Consider the following 19,514-nt stretch of genomic DNA (forward strand, 5'->3'; position numbering starts at 1 on the left):
GCGACATGGCACACAACCAAGTATGAATCAGGCATAACCCTTCCATTAGAGAGAATACCCAGTAGTGACCTTACCAAGCCATGGATTATGTGGACATTACAGTCCCAAAATGGCTTTTTCTTTTGTTCTTGTACAGCACCATGACAAACATGTCTCTTCCTAGGAAAAAGGGATTATATAGCATTTCCAAAAGGTAAATGTTTCCACCTCTCTCTCTACCTGTGTCCTCCAACCAGCCACCAATCCTCCTCTCCTTGTTCTCTCTCTCTCCTCTGTCTTCTGCAGTGTTTTTCTTTCTCTGCTGTGAATTTCATAGCACTGCTGGACCCTCGCCATCTGTGCCTGGGCACAGAGAGAATGTTTGTGTGTGTGTGTGGGTGTACGATGTGTTTGAGAGTGCATGCATGACCGTATGCAAGCTTGTGCGTGTGTGTGTGTGTGTGTGTGTGTGTGTGTGTGCGTGCGCGCGCGCGTGTGTGTGTGTGTGTGTGTGTGTGTGTGTGTGTGTGTGTGTGTGTGTGTGTGTGTGTGTGTGTGTGTGTGTGTGTGTGCGTGTGCGTGTGTGCGTGTTTAGAGGGTCATTAAACTTGCTGAGACAGCCAGAGCAGCGTACAGGTTCTCCCAGCTCCTCCACAGTTCACTGGGTGAAGGATGGCACTGCACAATGCCTCCCCTGCTGCCAACAGGGCTAGACTCGTATAACCCTACCCCTCTCTCTCTCCCTCCCTCTCTCTCTCTCTCTCTCTCTCTCTCTCTCTCTCTCTCTCCCTCCCTCCCCTTTACTCCCCCCTGCCTCCACTCTTTCTCCCCCCCCCCTCTCTCTCTCTAGGTAACACAATGATGATAGTGGTAGAGAGCATGTCCAATGGGGCCTTGGATTCCTTCCTCAGGGTGAGTTTTTGAATAATATTTGTGCTGTGTGTGCACACGCGGGTGTGAGTCCTTCACGTTGTCTAATAAGAGTCATCACAAATAACCGTATTTTACGGCTGCTTCACTAATGGCGTATTAGTTACAATAATCTTGGGTGTTCTGCTGTGAGATTATCAACATGCACCCGCTGAAATCTCGCTGCATATTAAAGTAATAAAGGAAATGCGCATAATTAACTGCACAAATGGAGCGTTTTCCCTCTAAGACGCTGTAAGCTCCTATAAATTGTTATTGTGCCGCACTGAACCATCTCAGCAGGGTTTATAATGATATGAATTAATGGTCTGTTTGTTTTTATTCTCCAAGAGATTCAGATCGGTGAGCACAGAATTATACAGCTGTTTAGTACCAGAGAGACAGTGCTTTTCTTTGATCACTGCCTTACATCCCGTCTTTACCTGTTTTTATCACCTATTTTTTTCTTTCTTTTTTGCCCTCTCTTTTTTTTTAAAGATATTTTTTGGGGCTTTTATGCCTTTATTTGGACAGGACAGTAGGCTGACAGGAAATGGGGAGAGAGATGGGGGGGAGACATACAGCAAAGGTCGTCGGGAATGGGAGTCGAACCCGCGACACGCTGTCATGCTGGATTACCAGCTTATGTGGTATGCGCCTGGACCGCTAGGCCAGCAGACGCCCCATGCCCTCTCTTAACCCATTAAGACCAGGAACGCTGGTGTCATTCTGTGTGTCATTTTAAGATTTCTTTGGCTATTCAAAAATAGCAGATATACAAGCTCATGGCGCGGCACCGAGTGCCACGCTATGAGCTTGTAGATCTGCTATTTTTGGAAATCTTTGAATATATATTTTAAAAAATAAAATAATCTAAATATTTTTTTCAAAAACTGGACTCAGGTCTAAATGGGTTAATTCTCTTCTCTTCTCTTCTCTTCTCTTCTCTTCTCTTCTCTTCTCTTCTCTTCTCTTCTCTTCTCTTCTCTTCTCTTCTCTTCTCTTCTCTTCTCTTCTCTTCTCTTCTCTTCTCTTCTCTTCTCTTCTCTTCTCTTCTCTTCTCTTCTCTTCTCTCCTCTCCTCTCTCTCCCATTCTCCCCTCAGAAACATGAAGGTCAGTTGAGCATAATGCAGCTGATGGACATGCTGGCTGGAGTGGCCTCGGGGATGAAGTACCTCACTGAGATGGGCTTTGTACATCGACGGCTAGCGGCACACAAGGTGAGAGAGAAGATGAGGAGAGGATAAAGTGCTATAAACGTATGTGTGTGTGTGTGTGTGTGTGTGTGTGTGTGTGTGTGTGTGTGTGTGTGTGTGTGTGTGTGTGTGTGTGTGTGTGTGTGTGTGTGTGTGTGTGTGTGTGTGTGTGTGTGTGTGTGTGTGCGCGTGTGTGTGTGTGTGTGACACACATGCATGTGTTGTTTATTGTCAGTGTGCAGAAATGTGCTATCCGTGCTTGTCAGTGAGCCCAGTTTTCTTTCACTCAGAGGACAAACGGTGGACTCAAAACAACTTTCATGAACAATCTGGTTATTCTTCTGTTCTGCATCATTGCTTTGCCCCTAAACTCCCCCAACAAAAAGCTACATCCACATCCAGATGCTGACTTCACCCTGTGCTTTTTGGTTGCTTAAAAAGCCAGGGCTACATTTTTGAAAGCTATCAAAACTCCCAATTGCTTTGACAGCTTGTTAGATTATGCTGTTTAAACCGTTTGTCACCTCCATGTTTAGATGTGTACGTACAGTACAGTACGGTATGTATGTATGTGGGGGGCTCTCAGGGGTCCCGCTCCTAATCTGACCTGTTGCTTCCTCACACTCCAGGTGCTTGTAAACTCCAATCTGGGCTGCAAGGTGTCAGGCTTCAGACCCCTGCAGGATGACAAGATAGAAGCCATCTACACCACACTGGTAAGGGTAGAGCATGGTAATACTACTCAGTAGTAGCAGCTTTATGAGTCAAACATCAGCATGTATGTGTTTGTCAGGTATCTGATCTGTGGGTATTGCAGTTTTGTTGGGGATTCAACTCGGAACTTCTTTTTGAGGAATGTTCCTGACTTTTAATATTAAATATCCTGTTTTCTGAAACTATATGGATAATACATGTGATCATTTTGCACATAACAAAAGTGACGGTTTTATTTTAATGAGCTTGGGTCGGGAAAATACATCACATTGTATGAACACTAGCTCCCAGGCTGAAAAACTTAAAAATGTAATTCAGCAGCAGAATTTGTTATTTTCCAGTCTTAATGCAGGCCAGCTTTTATCAAAGGAAGTGTCTCTTTTTTGGGGGGGATGTGGCTGGGTGCGCTTGTTTGATGTCTCCGCTGAAGATGTTCAGCATTCAGACCTCCCAAGTTTCTTTTGATGCATGAGAAAATGTTTAATAAGTCAAAGTAAGAGATAGAAAAATCAAAGCAATGTCTTATGACGCCCCCTCCCTCCCTCTCTCTCTCCCTCCCCCTCTCCCTCTCTCTCTCTCTCTCTCCCTCTCTTGCTCTCTCTCTCCCCAGCATGGAGGGAAGAGTGTGGTGCTGTGGACAGCTCCAGAGGCCATCCAGTACCATCGCTTCTCCTCAGCCTCAGATGTCTGGAGTTTTGGCATCGTCATGTGGGAGGTCATGTCCTATGGAGAGAGACCATACTGGGATATGGGCAACCAGGATGTAAGTGTGCGTGTATGCGTGCGTGCGCGTGTGTATGCGTGCGTGCGCATGTGTGTGCGCGCGTGTGTGTGTGTGTGTGTGTGTGTGTGTATGTGTGTGTGTGTGTGTGTGTGTGTGTGTGTGTGTGTGTGTGTGTGTGTGTGTGTGTGTGTGTGTGTGTGTGTGTGTGTGTGTGTGTGTGTGTGGAGCTGTGCGGGGGTACTGCCCATTTCTGTCTCTCTGCATTCTCTCTTATGCCTTGCTTCTCTCTCTTTATTTCATCTTTGCTCTTTCAGAATTTGGCTTTTGCCTCCCTCTGTGTGCCGTACTGCCGTTCTCTGTGGCAGGCATCCCTCTCTCCATCTCTGTGAACTCTGTGTCCATGGCCCGGCTGGGATCTTATTAAAAGAAAGCCAAGTCACGGTGCCTCTTAAAGCTTCGCCTGGGCCTAAGTCTCCTCTTTAAGTCCACATCAGCTCCATGACCAATCCTGTTTCTCTTAAAGATAGATTGTCCCCTTTTTCTATTGGTCCCAGCTTCTCCCCTAGCAGCAGGGTGCTCTTAAAAGGGTCCAAATCCTTACAGATAATTCCATCTCTTTCAGGAAATGTAAAGTGTTGCTATTTGAGGTCTGCAGAGATCATTTAGTCGATAAGGTACTGCCAGGTTTAGGGTGAAACCTATTATTAACAACATGGGGCGGCCAGGCATTTTATATTCCTATGGTCACGTCAACTCCTTGTCCTTGAAAAGGGTTGTTGTTTTTACATTTTGTTTTTAAAGGAAGGGGAATTTAAAGTTGAAAAGCATTATATTAGGCTGCGGAGGAAGAGAGAGAGAGCCGATTATTTGTTCTGGGCTATTTTCTTTTGATCGTAGTTGGAGAAGACAACGGCCATTAAAAAAGTATTAAAGTTAGATAGTGATGATGTTAAAAGTTCACACAGTTCATTAAGCCTCCCCGCTTGATCATGTTAATGCCGTCTAAAATTACACCCAGCATATTCCATCCTTCATGCAGAGAGTTGTATTGTTCAAATGAAATGGATTAGCACGTTCCATTTTTAAACCGAACGTGGAAAATGAACATGCACGTGTCTTGCGCCGCAGTAGCCTTTTTTCTTTAGCATCCTTACTTTGGTAGACATGACCAAATGATCAGAAACTTTCTGCTCCCTCCAGTTCACATTTACCAAACTTTTCAAACGAGAGGCCAAAGGTCCCACTTGTAGAGCACCTGGGATATTAATCCATTTTTAATGGCTACATAATACCATAACAGCAGTTCCGTTGGCAGGCACAGCCAGCCCACCTGTGATCCAACGTACCCTTTACCTCCCAGCTTTGATTAAATGGAAAATGTCAAAAGCTGAAAAAGCACTTTATGAGCGCTGTTCGCTGAGATTGGAACTTCAGGTGCAGTAGGACAGAGAGGGAGGGGAGGGTGGACAACGAAGGGAAAACGTAGAGAGAGGGTTTTAGGAAATAGGTCTGGTGATGGATGCATTCCCCCTGATTATTCGTTTGACTTTGTGTTCTGTTTTCAGGAGATTGTGCTCCTCAAGTGATTCAGCAGAAGGACATAACCGCGTGTGCCTAGACATATTGAGGGTATATCTCTTGTGAAGTGTTATTGTGAATGGTGTTTGAATGGGGACAACAATGGTTTGAGCAGGGAACATTGAGAGTCTACAGGGACATCTTCAGGTTATGTGCTGTTTGAGGTGCAGTGCTGTTTCATGGAGGAAAGAAAATGTTACGTCGAGATAATTCATCTTCTTAAGGTGTCAGTATTCCCGTTCCGTTTCAACCTTGTGAAAAGGCTTTATGTGAAGGCTTTTCAGCGTGGGTGTTATTGGTGTTCCGGTATTGTTTAGCTTTTTCTTGACTGCGATCGAATTCATACAGCATGCCATGTGTTATTTAATAACCATATCCGTTGTCCTGCAGAGAAATCACTTTCTTGACAATAAAATGTATAGCAAGCAGTTCTTGGTACTGTGCACTGGTAGTTCCGATCTAATATATAATGCTGCATTCAGCAGCAACAGTGTTGTTGTCTTTTCTTGTTTTTATTGCAGCTGAATTTTATTTCATACAAGCAACCTTGTTAATGTAACACTATTGAGCAAGGAGTCAAGCCTCGGTTATTTTGTAGCTGAAGCCAACGTCACGTCCAGCTACAACACGGCGACCTTAAAATTTGATTAAACTTAGTTCAGACTAATCCTGCCCTAAAATATGAGGACGCAGCAATGCAGATGAAATTTGCCAGAGTGCATAATATAAGTTATGTCACATCAAGGTCACATCAAGTGAAAAACAAATGCATTTCCCTCAACTGATATACTGTAAACATTAGGGCCTTATTTAAATTTGAGTACAGACCTCCTTTTTTTCTTTCTTCAGATTCCAGGGATGTTGTTTTTTCGGTTCTACAGATTCACATAATTTGCGTTTACATATAATGGATGATAACTTTTTTGTTATTATTCAAATTCGCAAAACTGCAGCCACAATACCAAGTTTAAGAATACGATAAAGATTACAATTTGCCCTCAACAATCTCCCTTTTAGGTACTCTTCTTATTGTGTTGCAGGAATGCATCCATTCATCTTTTTCCGTTGTTTAAGCTCTTTTCTCTAAAGACAAAATTGCTTCAGCGCACAACAAATCTTTTCATCGCATCTCACAGCCTGTCGCACTTTGTGCTCTGCTGCACGTCACAGAAATGAAACAGCTTCCTTAGGGAACCTCCAGTCACCCCCAGGGAGGGGAAGACACGTTGTGAATTGCGTACTTTGCCCTCTGCTCCATTGTCCAGAGCGGAGTCTTAATAGTCTGATGTTGAGAAAATATTCAAAGATCACTAGACCTCTTAGGCTTTGTTCAGACCGCTGGCAAATTTGTTTCTCAACAGGACTGACTGTCCACATTGTTATTTGCAAGTGATCCGATCGGAATTGCGTATTCAGATATCGGTGACCTATCTGCCTTGGTTGCTGTGGTAACGATGTAACAACATCGGCATGGGTATTTGCTTAACTTATATTTTGTCGTACGACAAAGCATAAATCAGGCTTCAGTGTCCTAGTGTCGGACGGATCGCATTTCAAACCACCAACCAAAACACACTCTGTATCCCTCCCTCCCTCCTCTCCTCCCCCGCTCTCCTGCAGGTGATCAAGGCCATAGAAGATGGTTTCCGGCTGCCGGCTCCGGTGAACTGCCCACCCCATCTTCATCAGTTGATGCTGGACTGCTGGCAGAAAGAGAGAACGGAGAGACCCACCTTCAGCCAGATCCACTCAGCCCTCAGCAAGAGCATCCGCTCACCTGATGCCATCGGTTCCTCCACTCTGGCACGCAGGTAAAATAGAGCCGGGGAAAGAGGATCGATAACAAGGAGAAGTTGGCTGCGGCCAGCGAAAGGCCAGATATATAAGTTAATAGATGCCACTGAGGTTGAATCAAGGCCTGCTGAAGTTCACGTCGGGTCTTTGGGTCCATATTATATTGTTACAGTACATGCCTGTGTTCGGAAAGTAGTCTTCCGCCCAGGGGAGCAGCTGCCTGGTGTCAAAGACTTTCCTAAATATTGGATTTTGATTGAGAATCTTATTGCTTTTTCAAAAGACATTTCTGGGAGGAAACAATGGCAAGCACTTGATCAGATTTACTAAATGTTTATGTCTTCCTCCCTCTCTCTCTCTCTCTCTCTCTCTCTCTCTCTCTCTCTCTCCCCCCCCTCCCCCCTATCTTTCGCCCCCTCTCTCCACCCCATGCCCTCGTTCTTGCTCTTCCCCTCCCAGGACACTGAGTTCATCAATCACCCTGTCGGAGAGGACCCTTCCCTCGTTCCCAGCCTTCAACTCAGTGGGCGAGTGGCTGGACGCGGTGGACATGGGCCGCTACAAGGACAACTTCACCGCCGCCGGATACTGCTACCTGGAGTCTGTGGCGCGGATGACCGTACAGTGAGTTAAGCCGGATTTACGCCGAATTCACACCAGCAGAGCATCGACCGAATGTTCACAGTGCATACATTCGCAAAAATGCAATCAATTGGGCATGTCCAAGGTTATGAGTGACACCCTCATAAATAAGCAAGTTGTGCTCCGGGTGAGAGCTCCAGTGGTCCGAGCAGATCAAAGCCAGCAGCTGCGCTCGGCCGGGGAGCTCAGAGACGGGCAGGATGAGAACAGATGATGCGCATCTCTGGCAGCATGTTTGTAAAAGGATTTATACATTTTAGGTGAGAAACAAGCCATGTAGTTGCTCAATCTTGAGCAAAAAGTTGAGCTTTTCTCAACTTGGTGGCTCGCTGGCTCCCCCTCCTGTTTCAATGGGAAAAGCGGCGGCCGCTCCTCTCTATTGACAATGAACGTCGCTAGTCAGAATACAGCGACTAAAGTCCGCTGCTGGTGTAAATGAAGAGACAGGCCCGGGCTGTGGGAATACATTTTAATACCGTAGATGAATAAGTCTGAGATAAGACATGCCATGTAATAACATTAAATATTAATATTGTTAAATATTAAAGCTCCATATTACGGAGTTGATCAGCACTGTATGCCTGGCTGTATATCTCCCCCGAGATTGTACTTGCTTGGAACTCTGATAAGTGTCACGATGAAACCTTTTTGTCCTTTTCTCACTGAGTTCACCCTTATTAAAGGAGCACTTTAACACACTGCACCATTTATCTCCATATATCAGCCTTTGCAAATGGTCATTATAGTTTAGACGGTACCGTTTCTGTCCATTTGCCCTTTGTCTCAGACGGGCTGTGGATTGCTTGAAAATGTTACCAACCGAAGGCGTCACCAGTGGGCATTTCAAGCTAATAGAAACTACAGCAGTCCCCTTCCTGGAATGTTAGTTTGCAATCCCTGCCGATGTCATTGGCGATACATTTCCGAGCTATCCACTGCCCACCTCTGAGACACAGAGCACAGAAACGGTACCATCTTATAGTGGGCATTCGTGAGGACCCACACATGGGTACAGCTAAATGTAATTGATTGGCTAAATTAAAATGTCGGCTGACAATGTTTTCGATCACGTTCAGAATGATTGTGTCACCAGGGAAAATACACAGGCCATCAACAGGATTATCAGTTAGTTTGTTTTCTCAGTTCCTGTAAAGATCTTCTTTACTCAGACTGATTGATTATATTTAATAATTTGCACACATTTGACAAAAATTAAAAATCAACAAATCTGTGCTATATGCAAAACGCAATGAACATACTAATTTCTACTGTGGGGTGGGTGTACAGATGAACTTACACAACACTCACACAAGTGCTTAAACTTCTTCATATAATGTTTGATTTGTGTGTCTTCAGAGACGTCATGAGCCTTGGCATCACTTCCCTCGAGCATCAGAAGCTGATTCTGGCTGCCATCCAGACCCTTAGAGCCCAGGTCATACAGATGCACGGCCGTGGTGTACAGGTCTAACACACACACATACACTTACAGTGTGCTGTACATGCTGTGCAGATGAATGGATGGATGGACAGACAGACAGAAGGAAAGCAGGAGAGAGGTCTTCCACACTAAAGGAATGATCGGCAGATCTGTTGACACCACTGCTACACTCCTCCACTTCACTCCTTCTCTCGCTCCTCCATCATAGCCCTCTCCTCCCTTCCATTACTTCCTTCCTTTCTTACTCTCTGAAGTCCCTTTGGGATACAGACAGTCTTCCCCTCTCTCTCTCCATGACTGACTGGGGGATTTGCAGAAGAGTGATGTCATACGACCTTTAGTGACCTCTGTGTGCACTTTGACCTTTAATAAATGCCAGCTCCGTCGCTGGTTCTGGATTAGCGCTTCAAGAGAAATGAAATAACTTTCTATAGAGGGGACTGGCTTTTTTCCGAAGCCCACCTGCTGAGCAGTTGGAAAGGTACAAGGGTACCACTGTAAGCTCCAATGATAACTGGCTCTGGATTAGTGCTTGAAGGCACAAAGACAAGTGTGGGTAGAATTTCCCTTTAAGCCAGCAGTAAACCAGGACTAAGGTAGCTTTCTGTGAAGCTCATCACAGAACAGAGACATACAGCACTTACTGAAGTGTGGTTTTCGATGGGGAACAGAAAACCTCATTCCCACTTGCTCCTGAAACAGGTGATGAGAATCTCGGACTGGAATGAAACCCTCAGTGTCAGAGATGTTATTATGACAGTATTACAAAGACTGTGCTATCCGTGGTCATGGTTTCATCAGATCGGGGGGTGAAAGGAGCAGTAAATATGGATAACCCCCCCCCCCTTAAAAGGCAAAATCTCTCTAGCTATCTTATGGTCCTATTATGGTCTTCTGTGCTTGTTGTCGGATATTGATCGGTGGCTCAGAATTCCTTGCAGCATCCGTGGCCATCAGGCCGGGCTTCCTCTATCCTCCAGTGCAACTGGTGAACATGAACTACACCACAACTCTGAGGAGAGGACTCCCCGCTCACTGGCCGCGCGATTAGCAAAACGTCATTTTTGTCGTCGGAACACGGCCTTGAATCTTAAGGTGTGAATGTGATGACACCAATGGTGAGGGTTGATGCTTTACCTTCAGGAATAAACGTTGATTTTTGAGCTAGCATTGGTGAAATGAAGGCTGCAGAGTACTGCTGTAAATTGGAAAGCAAAGGGTCACAGAATGATGTGGTTGACTGTTCATTTATGTGTTGTACGTCACTTAGTATGTTTAGCTAACTCATATCAAGGCATCTTTCCGTTTTTCTTTCGGTCGGTCTCGCTGTTTTCTCCCTTGGTACTCTCCTTGTGTTTCCCCTGTGTTTATAACAGCTAATTTATCCTTCAGCCAGGATATCTGTATTACTGTGTAGCGTCTCGCTAACATAACCCTCCTGTCCAAAAGTACTCTTGTTATTGTGGCCACTGTACACAATACAGGATAAGGATATGAGGATATGTGTATATCCTAATTATTCACTTTATTTATGATCACAGACTCTTAACCACAAACCTCTCCACAGAAACAGTTTGGCAAGATTAAAAAATGTCAGATTTAGTCTGGTATTTAAAAACGATGCTAAAACATAGAATTTCTCCTCCCTTGTATTTGTTTGGTTTTTCATACAATGGTGCTTTCCTGTGTTTTGAAATATTAGTTTCTTTATGTACAGAAACAGGGGGAAAGTCTGTAGAGGGCTCTGAAATGCATACCGGTATACATACAGTATGTGCAGAACACTGGAATAAATGATACAGTACAATAGTTTGGAACATAATATTTGGTCCATTGCTGGCTATACTGGATAAACAGTACAGTTAGTATGTGTGTTGCACCACTGATGCAGTATTACAGAATATAGAGTGTTGTTCTTTTGTTGCTCTTGGAATATGGTGATTATTTATTTTATTTATTTTTTGTTGCTGTTATGTTGCGTACCATGACCATGAAATGTGGTTGCACAATACTGTTTTACTTCCTTTTTCTTACAAATCCCAGAATGCTCCTTGTGCAGAACCCTGGTCCTTCACATTATTTCACATGATGAATTGTAGTAACCTGTTTTTCATATTATTTTTAGGACCTGATTTAATTGATTCCCATGCACATACAGCTTCACAATAGATGGCACATGCATTCAGTTTAAACATTCAGATGGAATAGATTATTTAGTTTGGGAAAAAGACATGATTTGTGATTGTTCTCTCTCTCTCTCTCTCTCTCTCTCTCTCTCTCTCTCTCTCTCTCTCTCTCTCTCTCTTTTTATTTCTCTCTCTCTCTCTCTCTCTCTCTCTCTCTCTCTCTCTCTCTCTCTCTCTCTCTATATATATTGCATCAACATGTAATAAACCCATATGATGTCCTTTATAGATGCTATCTGAAGATGCATTCTGATCATCCCTTTATAAAGTCCCCCCCCCCCCCATACACATGCACACACAAGCATGCGTGTGCGTACACACACACACACACACACACACACACACACACACACACACACACACACACACACACACACACACACACACACACACACACACACACACATACTGAATGCCATATGCACTTATGTAGACAAACTACGTTCTGGACCCTGTCACTATAACAATGAAACTGTATTTCCGTCTCTGCCCCCTCTCTCTGTTACTGTGACCATTATGATATATGTTTAATACTGTACATATGTATTTGAAAATGCTAAATCTATTTTTATAATTTGTTTGAAGAACTGTGTTGAATATAATATCTGCTCACTGTGTATGGGTTTTATTTGTTTGAATTTAGGGCCATAGGCAAGAAACTCTGGTGTTTGGAATATAAAACGTAAAAAAAAAACGTTCTTTTTTTTGTTAGTTTTTTGATGATTTTTACCTGTTAGAAGAGAAAACCTGATGGCTGTTGCAATATTGAAATGTGTTATTAAAAAATCTCCAATAGAAGCAAATGATTGCTTGGCGTTGTTATTCCATTCAGTGGGACTTCATTTGTGTTCAGTGGGGTTAGTTTTTTCTTCCCTCGGCATCCAAAGAGGATTAGTGTTAATAGCTAACGTAATATGACTTACTCTGCTAACGTAATGGCCTTCTAAGTTGGATGCCGCTGCTAATGGTTAAGATAAGAAAGGTAATCTTGTGGGATTAATGTGTCATTTCATGGGTAATCTCGCTGAACTATCTCCAACATGCTCCCAAAATGAATTAAAATTACAGACTTTGACCAACCCTCTGACTTTTAAATCCACGACTGAATCATTGAGCACATGTTCAATGCAGGAATTAGGGGGAATTGGGACAAAACATAATACCTCAAATCAACTTCCTTTTAACCACTTTCAACCTTGTGACCATGTTTTGGGAATGTTTGGGGAAAATTCCCAAAGGTTCCGAAATGTTCAAAAATAGCGAAAATGGCAGATCTCCAAGATCACAACATGTGAGCACGTAGATCGGCTATTTCTGCTATTCGTTGTACGACAAAGTATATAGAGCTTAAGTGGTGACTTCCTGCAAATTCCCACAACTCTCCAACACATGTTCATTCTCAAGGTTCTTCAATACCTACCTCCAAGTATCTACCTTCAAGAACCTCCAACTTGCTTCATAGTAAGCATCCTTACTTACTGCCCTTTATACCGGCTGGCATGTAGGGCAGCAACAAAGGATCTCCACTCCTGTCTGTTCTGGGCCAGCGTCCAGAACAGACAGCGTCTAGTAAGCATCCTGCATCCACCCATCTTGTAGGGTAACCTCTTGGCCCAATACGGAAGTCAGTCCCATACACCATATCTTGCAGACTGTCACTCATAGCTTCTGGGAACTCATAGCTATCCCTATCAATGGTTAAGTTCTGATTAGACACCTCTGTGGCAGGCCCTGTTCCCAGGCAACCAGTGGTTTGTTTTTGTGTTTCTTTTCAGGGACACACTGACACACACACACACACACACACACACACACACACACACACACACACACACACACACACACACACACACACACACACACACACACACACACACACATTACGTTGAGACTTACTGTGTTCCCAAATACTTCTCGTTGCTTCACTTGCTTGCCTCATATTGTGTGCAGAACATTTATATTGGATCAGGTGCTTTGCCCAAGAGTACATTTTCTTTTAACCACTTTAACCCTGGAATCCCTTTTTCTGCCTGCACAGAAGGTGACAATTCACAAAGAATAGCCTAGGCCTAGAGTATAATATGCTTAATTTATACACCTCAAGTATGCCAGTGTCGCATGGCGAAAATAGCTGATCTACAAACTCTTGTAGATCGGCCGTTGTCGCCACAAAACACCATCGTACCACAAAGTATAAATCAGGCTTTATAAGTGGTTAGAGGGAATTCTTAAAGCCCAAGGGGGCTGTTAACAGCAACCCTCCATTCCTCCAATTTTCTGTTTATCTCAAACTTCCCTTCCAGCCGGGGGATTTGGTGACCGGTTGACCTTTTTATCATAAGCTCATTTTTCTAACCTTAAGGCTACCTCTCTTCCCCCTTGTACTTATTACCTATCCAGTGCAGCATTATAAGGCTATACTATATCCATTTGCAGTCAAATTTCACTTTCAATTACATCTCCTAACCTACTTCTAGGGTTCAGGGCATCTCTCTCTCTCTCTCTCCCTCTCTCCCTCTCTCCCTCTCTCCCTCTCTCCCTCTCTACCCCTCTCTCCCTCTCTACCCCTCTCTCTCTCGGTCTCTTTTTCTGTCTGTCTCTCTCCCTGTGTGTCTCTGTCTCTCTCTCTCTCATCCAACTCGCTCTCTTTCTCCATCATCTATCATGTGAACTTATTAAGCTGCTGTCTCTGGGGCTGAGGTTATATTACTTACTGGTTTATTATACAGCAAGACGCCCACCATCAGACCAGCAGTGAGCGCATGGGAAATTATTGCATATGCAAATTAACTGCGTGGGATTGCTGTGGGCAATTGTACGGGCTTGCAATTGTGTGTTTATGCGTGTGTGTGGCCTTAATGTGGATGGCTCTGTGTGTATAATAGTTTGTGCATGCATATTACGATAGTGTGTGTGTGTGTGTGTGTGTGTGTGTGTGTGTGTGTGTGTGTGTGTGTGTGTGTGTGTGTGTGTGTGCGCGCGCGCGTGTGTCCGCGCGTACGTGCGTGCGTGAGATGTGTGTGTGTGTGCGCACGTTCCGCATACAGACACCTGTGAATGAGATTTCTTGTTTGCCTTTAACAGTGTTACAGCGCCAATCCATACTTTTTATTACAGTTTTATTGGAGTTTAGGATTGGAATGCAGAACTTAATGAGTTTCATCTCTGCACCATCATGCTTGCAGCTGGCATTCCTCCTACACAGTCAACATCACCTCAGCATGGCTCTGAACAGACCTGGGCTCAATGGCACTTCAAATCGGGCTGCAGTGGGAGTGGATGATTATATTAAATAGTGGATAATTTATTATGCGGAACTTATTTTAATGAATAAAACTTAATTGTAACCAATCTGTATGGTAGTATCTTAATTGAATCTTAATACAATATAACTAGTACATTTGCAGTAGTTGGAGGAACCTTCTTGGTTTGCTCTAAAGAAATGACTGAAATAGAATTATTCTTGATTTCATTAACGTCCATTTAATGAATCATCTTGCCTGATGGTTCTTTAGAAATGGTGGGAAATCCACACAGTAGTTTTACATAATTCCAGGCAGAATTCTGTATTTGGGATAATATCCTCCAATATTTACTCAATTGTTTTGCCTTTATTCCCATGCCCAAAATAGATATTGAAAGTGGTTACAGTCTTTTCACACACAATAGAAAGAAACAATCTCCAACTCCTTCCAGTGTCATCAAGATTATGATCAGGCTGTCCACCAAGCTGTCACGAAGCAACTGACCTCAATCCCAAGAAGGTTTAAGGTCAAGAGTCTAGGCTGGAAGTGCCGGTTCCAACATGCTTCTCCAGAGTACTGATATAGTCATTGTGTGGCTGTTATGTAACCCTAAATTAGATGATTGAATGGGAGAAGCTTAAAGTCACTGACTGTATCAGTAGTCAGATGATCTCTTGAATCCAACTGCTTAAGACTGACTGATTTGACTGCAGCCCATGAACAGTGTTGCCAGATAGTGCGAGAGAAGTAAGCAACCAGGTCTATGAAAACAATCCCAAAAGAAGCTACAAGCTCACAACGCGAGGCATCGCCGACGCGTTGTGAGCTTGTTGATCTGCTATTTTCAAACAAATCTTTCAAACATTTTAACAACATGTCAAGGGGTCCTTGACATGAAAATGTTTGAGAACCACTGGTTTAAACAACATTAGGAAACAAGCCCAAATAAACAACTACACTTTAGAAACAAGCCTGCAACCCAGCCGGCTTGTTTACAGAAAAACAAGCCCAAAGTCGCTTATAATAAGCAGACATGGCAACACTGCCCGTGAATCGAGGCATACTGTTTCTGTGAAGCAATAACATCAAGCAATGATCTGATGCATTGAAACCACTTCACCATGAGACAGCACTTTTATTAAGGCAGAGATTCTCTGTAATGTCTCCCATGATACAGATATCGTCCCTGCCGGGCAGAAACCTTGTATGTCCAAAACCGCTACTTTCCAGGAAAAGGAACAAATAATCTATGTTCCAGTGGACCCAATGTAGCTATTATTTAGTCACAAGCGCTTGGTAATACGTTTATTGGTTAAATATTTGTATTACACGGCTTAGTTGAATGCTTGATTGTGATGGTCAGTCACAGAATTCAGTGGTCTGTTATTTTTCAATAATGACCACTGCTTTTTGATTGATTGATGTACTTTATTTAGTAAGACATGAGAACAGTACATGACAGTACATAACAGTACATGGAAGTACAAATTCGCAATACAAGGTCTACTAAACTGGATAGCTCAGTTAAGCACGTAGCTTGTTTAAGATGAGATCCCCATGCACACAAATCATGTTGACATATAAGAGACAGACAGATATACACACTACTATACAGAATGTCATACAATCAGTTTACAGGTTACTGGTATGAAGGGTGAAAAATATGTACAAAAAAGAAAGAGAGGGGGGGGGGGGGGGTTAGGTTAGGACATGGGGTAGGTTAGGACTTGGACAGGGGCCATTTTTGAATTGCAGCCTCCTGAAGGTGTATCTTTAGGGCATTTTTGAAAGTGAGTAGGGTTTTGCACTCCTTTACTCCTTTTGGTAGGGCATTCCACATTTTAGATGAATAGCATGAGAAAGAGTTCATTCCCTTTGTTGTGCCAAATCTGGGTTGAACATGGTTTGTGGAGCTGCCTCTGGTGTTATGATCATGGACTTGATTAACATTTTGGAAGTATTTTGACAAATACAGGGGGATCCCAATGTTGTGGTGTATCTTGAAGACCAGGCCCATAGCAAGTTGCTGTACTCTGTCCTCAACCCTAAGCCATCCAAGCCTAGCAAAATGATCAGGGGTTAGATGGGTTTTGTAATTGAGGCCAAGAAGTAGCCTTACAAGTTTGTTTTGGGATGTTTGGAGCCTTGTTTTTAGGGCCTTGGAGGTGTTGTGATACCATGAAGTGCATGCATAATCATAATGACCTTGTATGAGGGCCCCTATAAGAATCTTCAGAGTATTCTTACTGACTTTACGAACAAGCCTCCACATCCTCCGTGTTATTTTGTGGACCTTTTTGATCGTCTTTTCAGCGTTTTTGTCACCTGAGAGGTTTGCCTCCAAGATGGAACCCAGGTAGGTAATTTCCTCCTTTCTTGTGATAACATTTTCACCCACTTTGATCGTGAAACTCTCAGCCTTTCTAAGGTTAGGGTTGGACCCAAAGAGGATGGATTCAGTTTTACCCAGGTGTAATGAGAGTTTGTTGTCGGAGAGCCAGATGCAGATCTTGTTGAGTTCAGTGCTGAGAGTTTTCTCAACCTGCAGCCTGTCCCTGTCCGAGACCAGCAGAGCCGAGTCATCTGCGAACAGGAACAGTTTGCAGTCGCAAGCTGAGGACATATCATTCACATATATCAGGAACAGTAGTGGTCCTAGTATGCTTCCTTGAGGAACACCACAAGTCACTGGGAGAGGAGGGGACTGGGTGCCGTTTACTTCCACCACTTGCTCCCTCCCCTCCAGGTAGGATCTCATCCAGTTCACCGACGTGTCATCAAAGCCTATTGCTTTGAGCTTATTGATCATAATTGGGTGATTAACGGTGTCAAAAGCCTTCTGGAGGTCCAGCATGACCATGCCGCAATATTTGCCCTTGTCGACATCTTGTTTGATAGAGTCGTTCAAATAGAGAAGGCATGTGTCAGTGGAGTGGTTTGTTCTGAAACCAGATTGGAATTCGTAAATTAGATTTTTTTCGGCAAGGTACTTATCAACCTGTTCATAGACTATTTTTTCCATGACTTTCGAGATGGAGCTCTTAATAACAGACCGCTGCTGACAACACACCTGCATCAACTAATTAATCTATCAATCCTCAGGGCTTGGTATTTGCCGTATTCAACAGGGCAGCCAATGTAAACAAACACATGATGTCGTTTTGCAGCTAATCTGTACACTAAAGAATGTCTCAGAAAAATATTTGAGTAGAGAAATAGGCAATGCAGTAACATAATATAAATTGTGTTGCGAGCCAACCTGTTGCGCTGGACACACCTGGCATAATCTAAATGTTAACTGTTTCTTTACCATAAGCACTAAATCCTTTTAAAACAAATTCAATTGTTTGATTACGTTTTGTGTCAATTTATTAATGGCCTTATTAAGTGGCCATGTAATAAGTGGGAGCAGGTCGTTGTTGAGAAATAAACTCCTTCAGGGGTCTAATCACCCTGTCAGGGTTTATTTCTCAACAATGACCTGCTCACCATTCATTATCCCTTACATAAAACCCACAGACAGTCTTGACCACTTCCAACCAATACCAATATTCTGGGCAAGTCATTATAGGTGAAAGAAGAATTACCCAAATAGTGAAAATAGCTCCTCTATAAGCTCACGTGTCGCATCCGATGCATTGTGAGCTTGTAGATCAGCTATTTTTACTACTTTTTCCATAACATTGTCATGGGACCAAGTATAAAATAGGACCTTCATTTATAAAAGAAAAATAAAATGATGAAAAATGGAGATACATGGTCTCTGCCCGACAGCGACGATATGAAATGCTGCCTATCAACACTGCAGTAAACTGATTTACAAAGGATTAAGGAGTGGAACAGTGAAAGACTGAAGAGAAGCCACTATCTGCCTCTGTCTTGTTGTTATTACTGTGATTGCTGCTGTTATCTGCCTTGCTTTGGCAATATGAGATACAATCTCATTGTGAAAATAAATAGAGAATGGATAAATCTATCTGAATAGCGTGGGTGGGGGGTAAGTGATGAGATAAAAATGGGGAGAAAACATCAGATGAAACGTCAGAAGAGAGAGAAAGAGATAGGTATGGAAAAAGGAGCAGCATCCATAAATATGTGACTCCCAGCTATGTGTCGAAGGGGCCCTTGCTCACTCTCTCCCCCTCTCTCTCTCTCTCTCTCTCTCTCTCTCTCTCTCTCAGTGGTGTAAAGTACCTAAGTACATGTACTCAAGTACTGTACTTAAGTAAAATTTTTAGTAACTTTTTACTTTACTAGAGTATTTCCAATTTGCATATACTTTTACTTCTACTCCACTACATCTCAGAGGAAAATATTGTACTTTTACTTCCCTACAATTTAGGGGTGTGCCAATATATCGTCCCACGATATTATTAGTATTTAGTATTTTTCTATTGTGTTATTGCTACTTTTACTTAAGTAAAATATCTGAGTACTTCTTCCACCACTGCTCTCTCTCTCTCTCGATCTCTCTCTGCCTCCCTCTCTCTCTCCCCTTGTCCTCCTTCTATCCCTCGCTGCCTCGCTCTCCTTGTAAAGATTAAAGGAAGTATACAAGAGGAGAGCAGTCCACCTCTAAGCCGCTGTGAAGGGGAAACTTCCCCCAGTACCAAAGTTCTACTCTGCGATCTTTGCCAAAGCGTGCCGGAGCTCAAATCGGCTTTGAGAAATTAATCCCTGCTTTATGGAGGGAGTACGTAAACAAACAGAGGACAGGACGGGGACCTGTGTGTGTGTGTGTGTGTGTGTGTGTGCGTGTGCGTGTGCGTGTGTGTGTGTGTGTGTGTGTGTGTGTGTGTGTGTGTGTGTGTGTGTGTGTGTGTGTGTGTGTGTGTGTGTGTGTGGAGCTATGAGACACCAAAGGCTTTTGTAGGTAATGCTTTGTGTTTCTCCTGAGAAAAAGAAACGTTACAGCTTAGAGAAATCACGTGTGTGCGTGTGCGTGTGCACGTGCGTGCGTGCACTCGCCAAGGAGAGAGCAAAAACTGAGAGGGGGGGGGGGGCTCCGAGGTGAGGGGACACGGATGAAGGAAATGAGGCAGAAAAAGCCAGGCCAGTACTCAGGGTTACTCCTGGGAGCCTTTTGTTCTGTGATCTTAAACCCC

The 19,514-nt window shown here is 43.4% G+C and overlaps 1 protein-coding gene across 1 annotated transcript in view; it reads left to right on the forward strand.

Moving 5' to 3' along the window:
• epha10 (EPH receptor A10) overlaps positions 1-9,008 on the forward strand; it is a gene marked incomplete at both ends in the record, with an annotated part of 192,236 nt that extends 183,228 nt beyond the window's left edge. The window contains 7 exons of the mRNA XM_084080360.1: positions 830-891; positions 1,993-2,109; positions 2,715-2,801; positions 3,410-3,562; positions 6,722-6,912; positions 7,355-7,519; positions 8,894-9,008. Of these exons, the coding sequence (XP_083936486.1) occupies positions 830-891; positions 1,993-2,109; positions 2,715-2,801; positions 3,410-3,562; positions 6,722-6,912; positions 7,355-7,519; positions 8,894-9,008 (890 nt within the window). The remainder of the gene's footprint in view (positions 1-829; positions 892-1,992; positions 2,110-2,714; positions 2,802-3,409; positions 3,563-6,721; positions 6,913-7,354; positions 7,520-8,893) is intronic.
• Between the last annotated feature and the right edge of the window lie 10,506 nt (positions 9,009-19,514).

The sequence above is a fragment of the Gymnoscopelus microlampas genome (genome assembly GCF_963454915.1).
Source record: "Gymnoscopelus microlampas genome assembly, chromosome: 15".
Taxonomy (NCBI): Eukaryota; Metazoa; Chordata; class Actinopteri; order Myctophiformes; family Myctophidae; genus Gymnoscopelus; species Gymnoscopelus microlampas.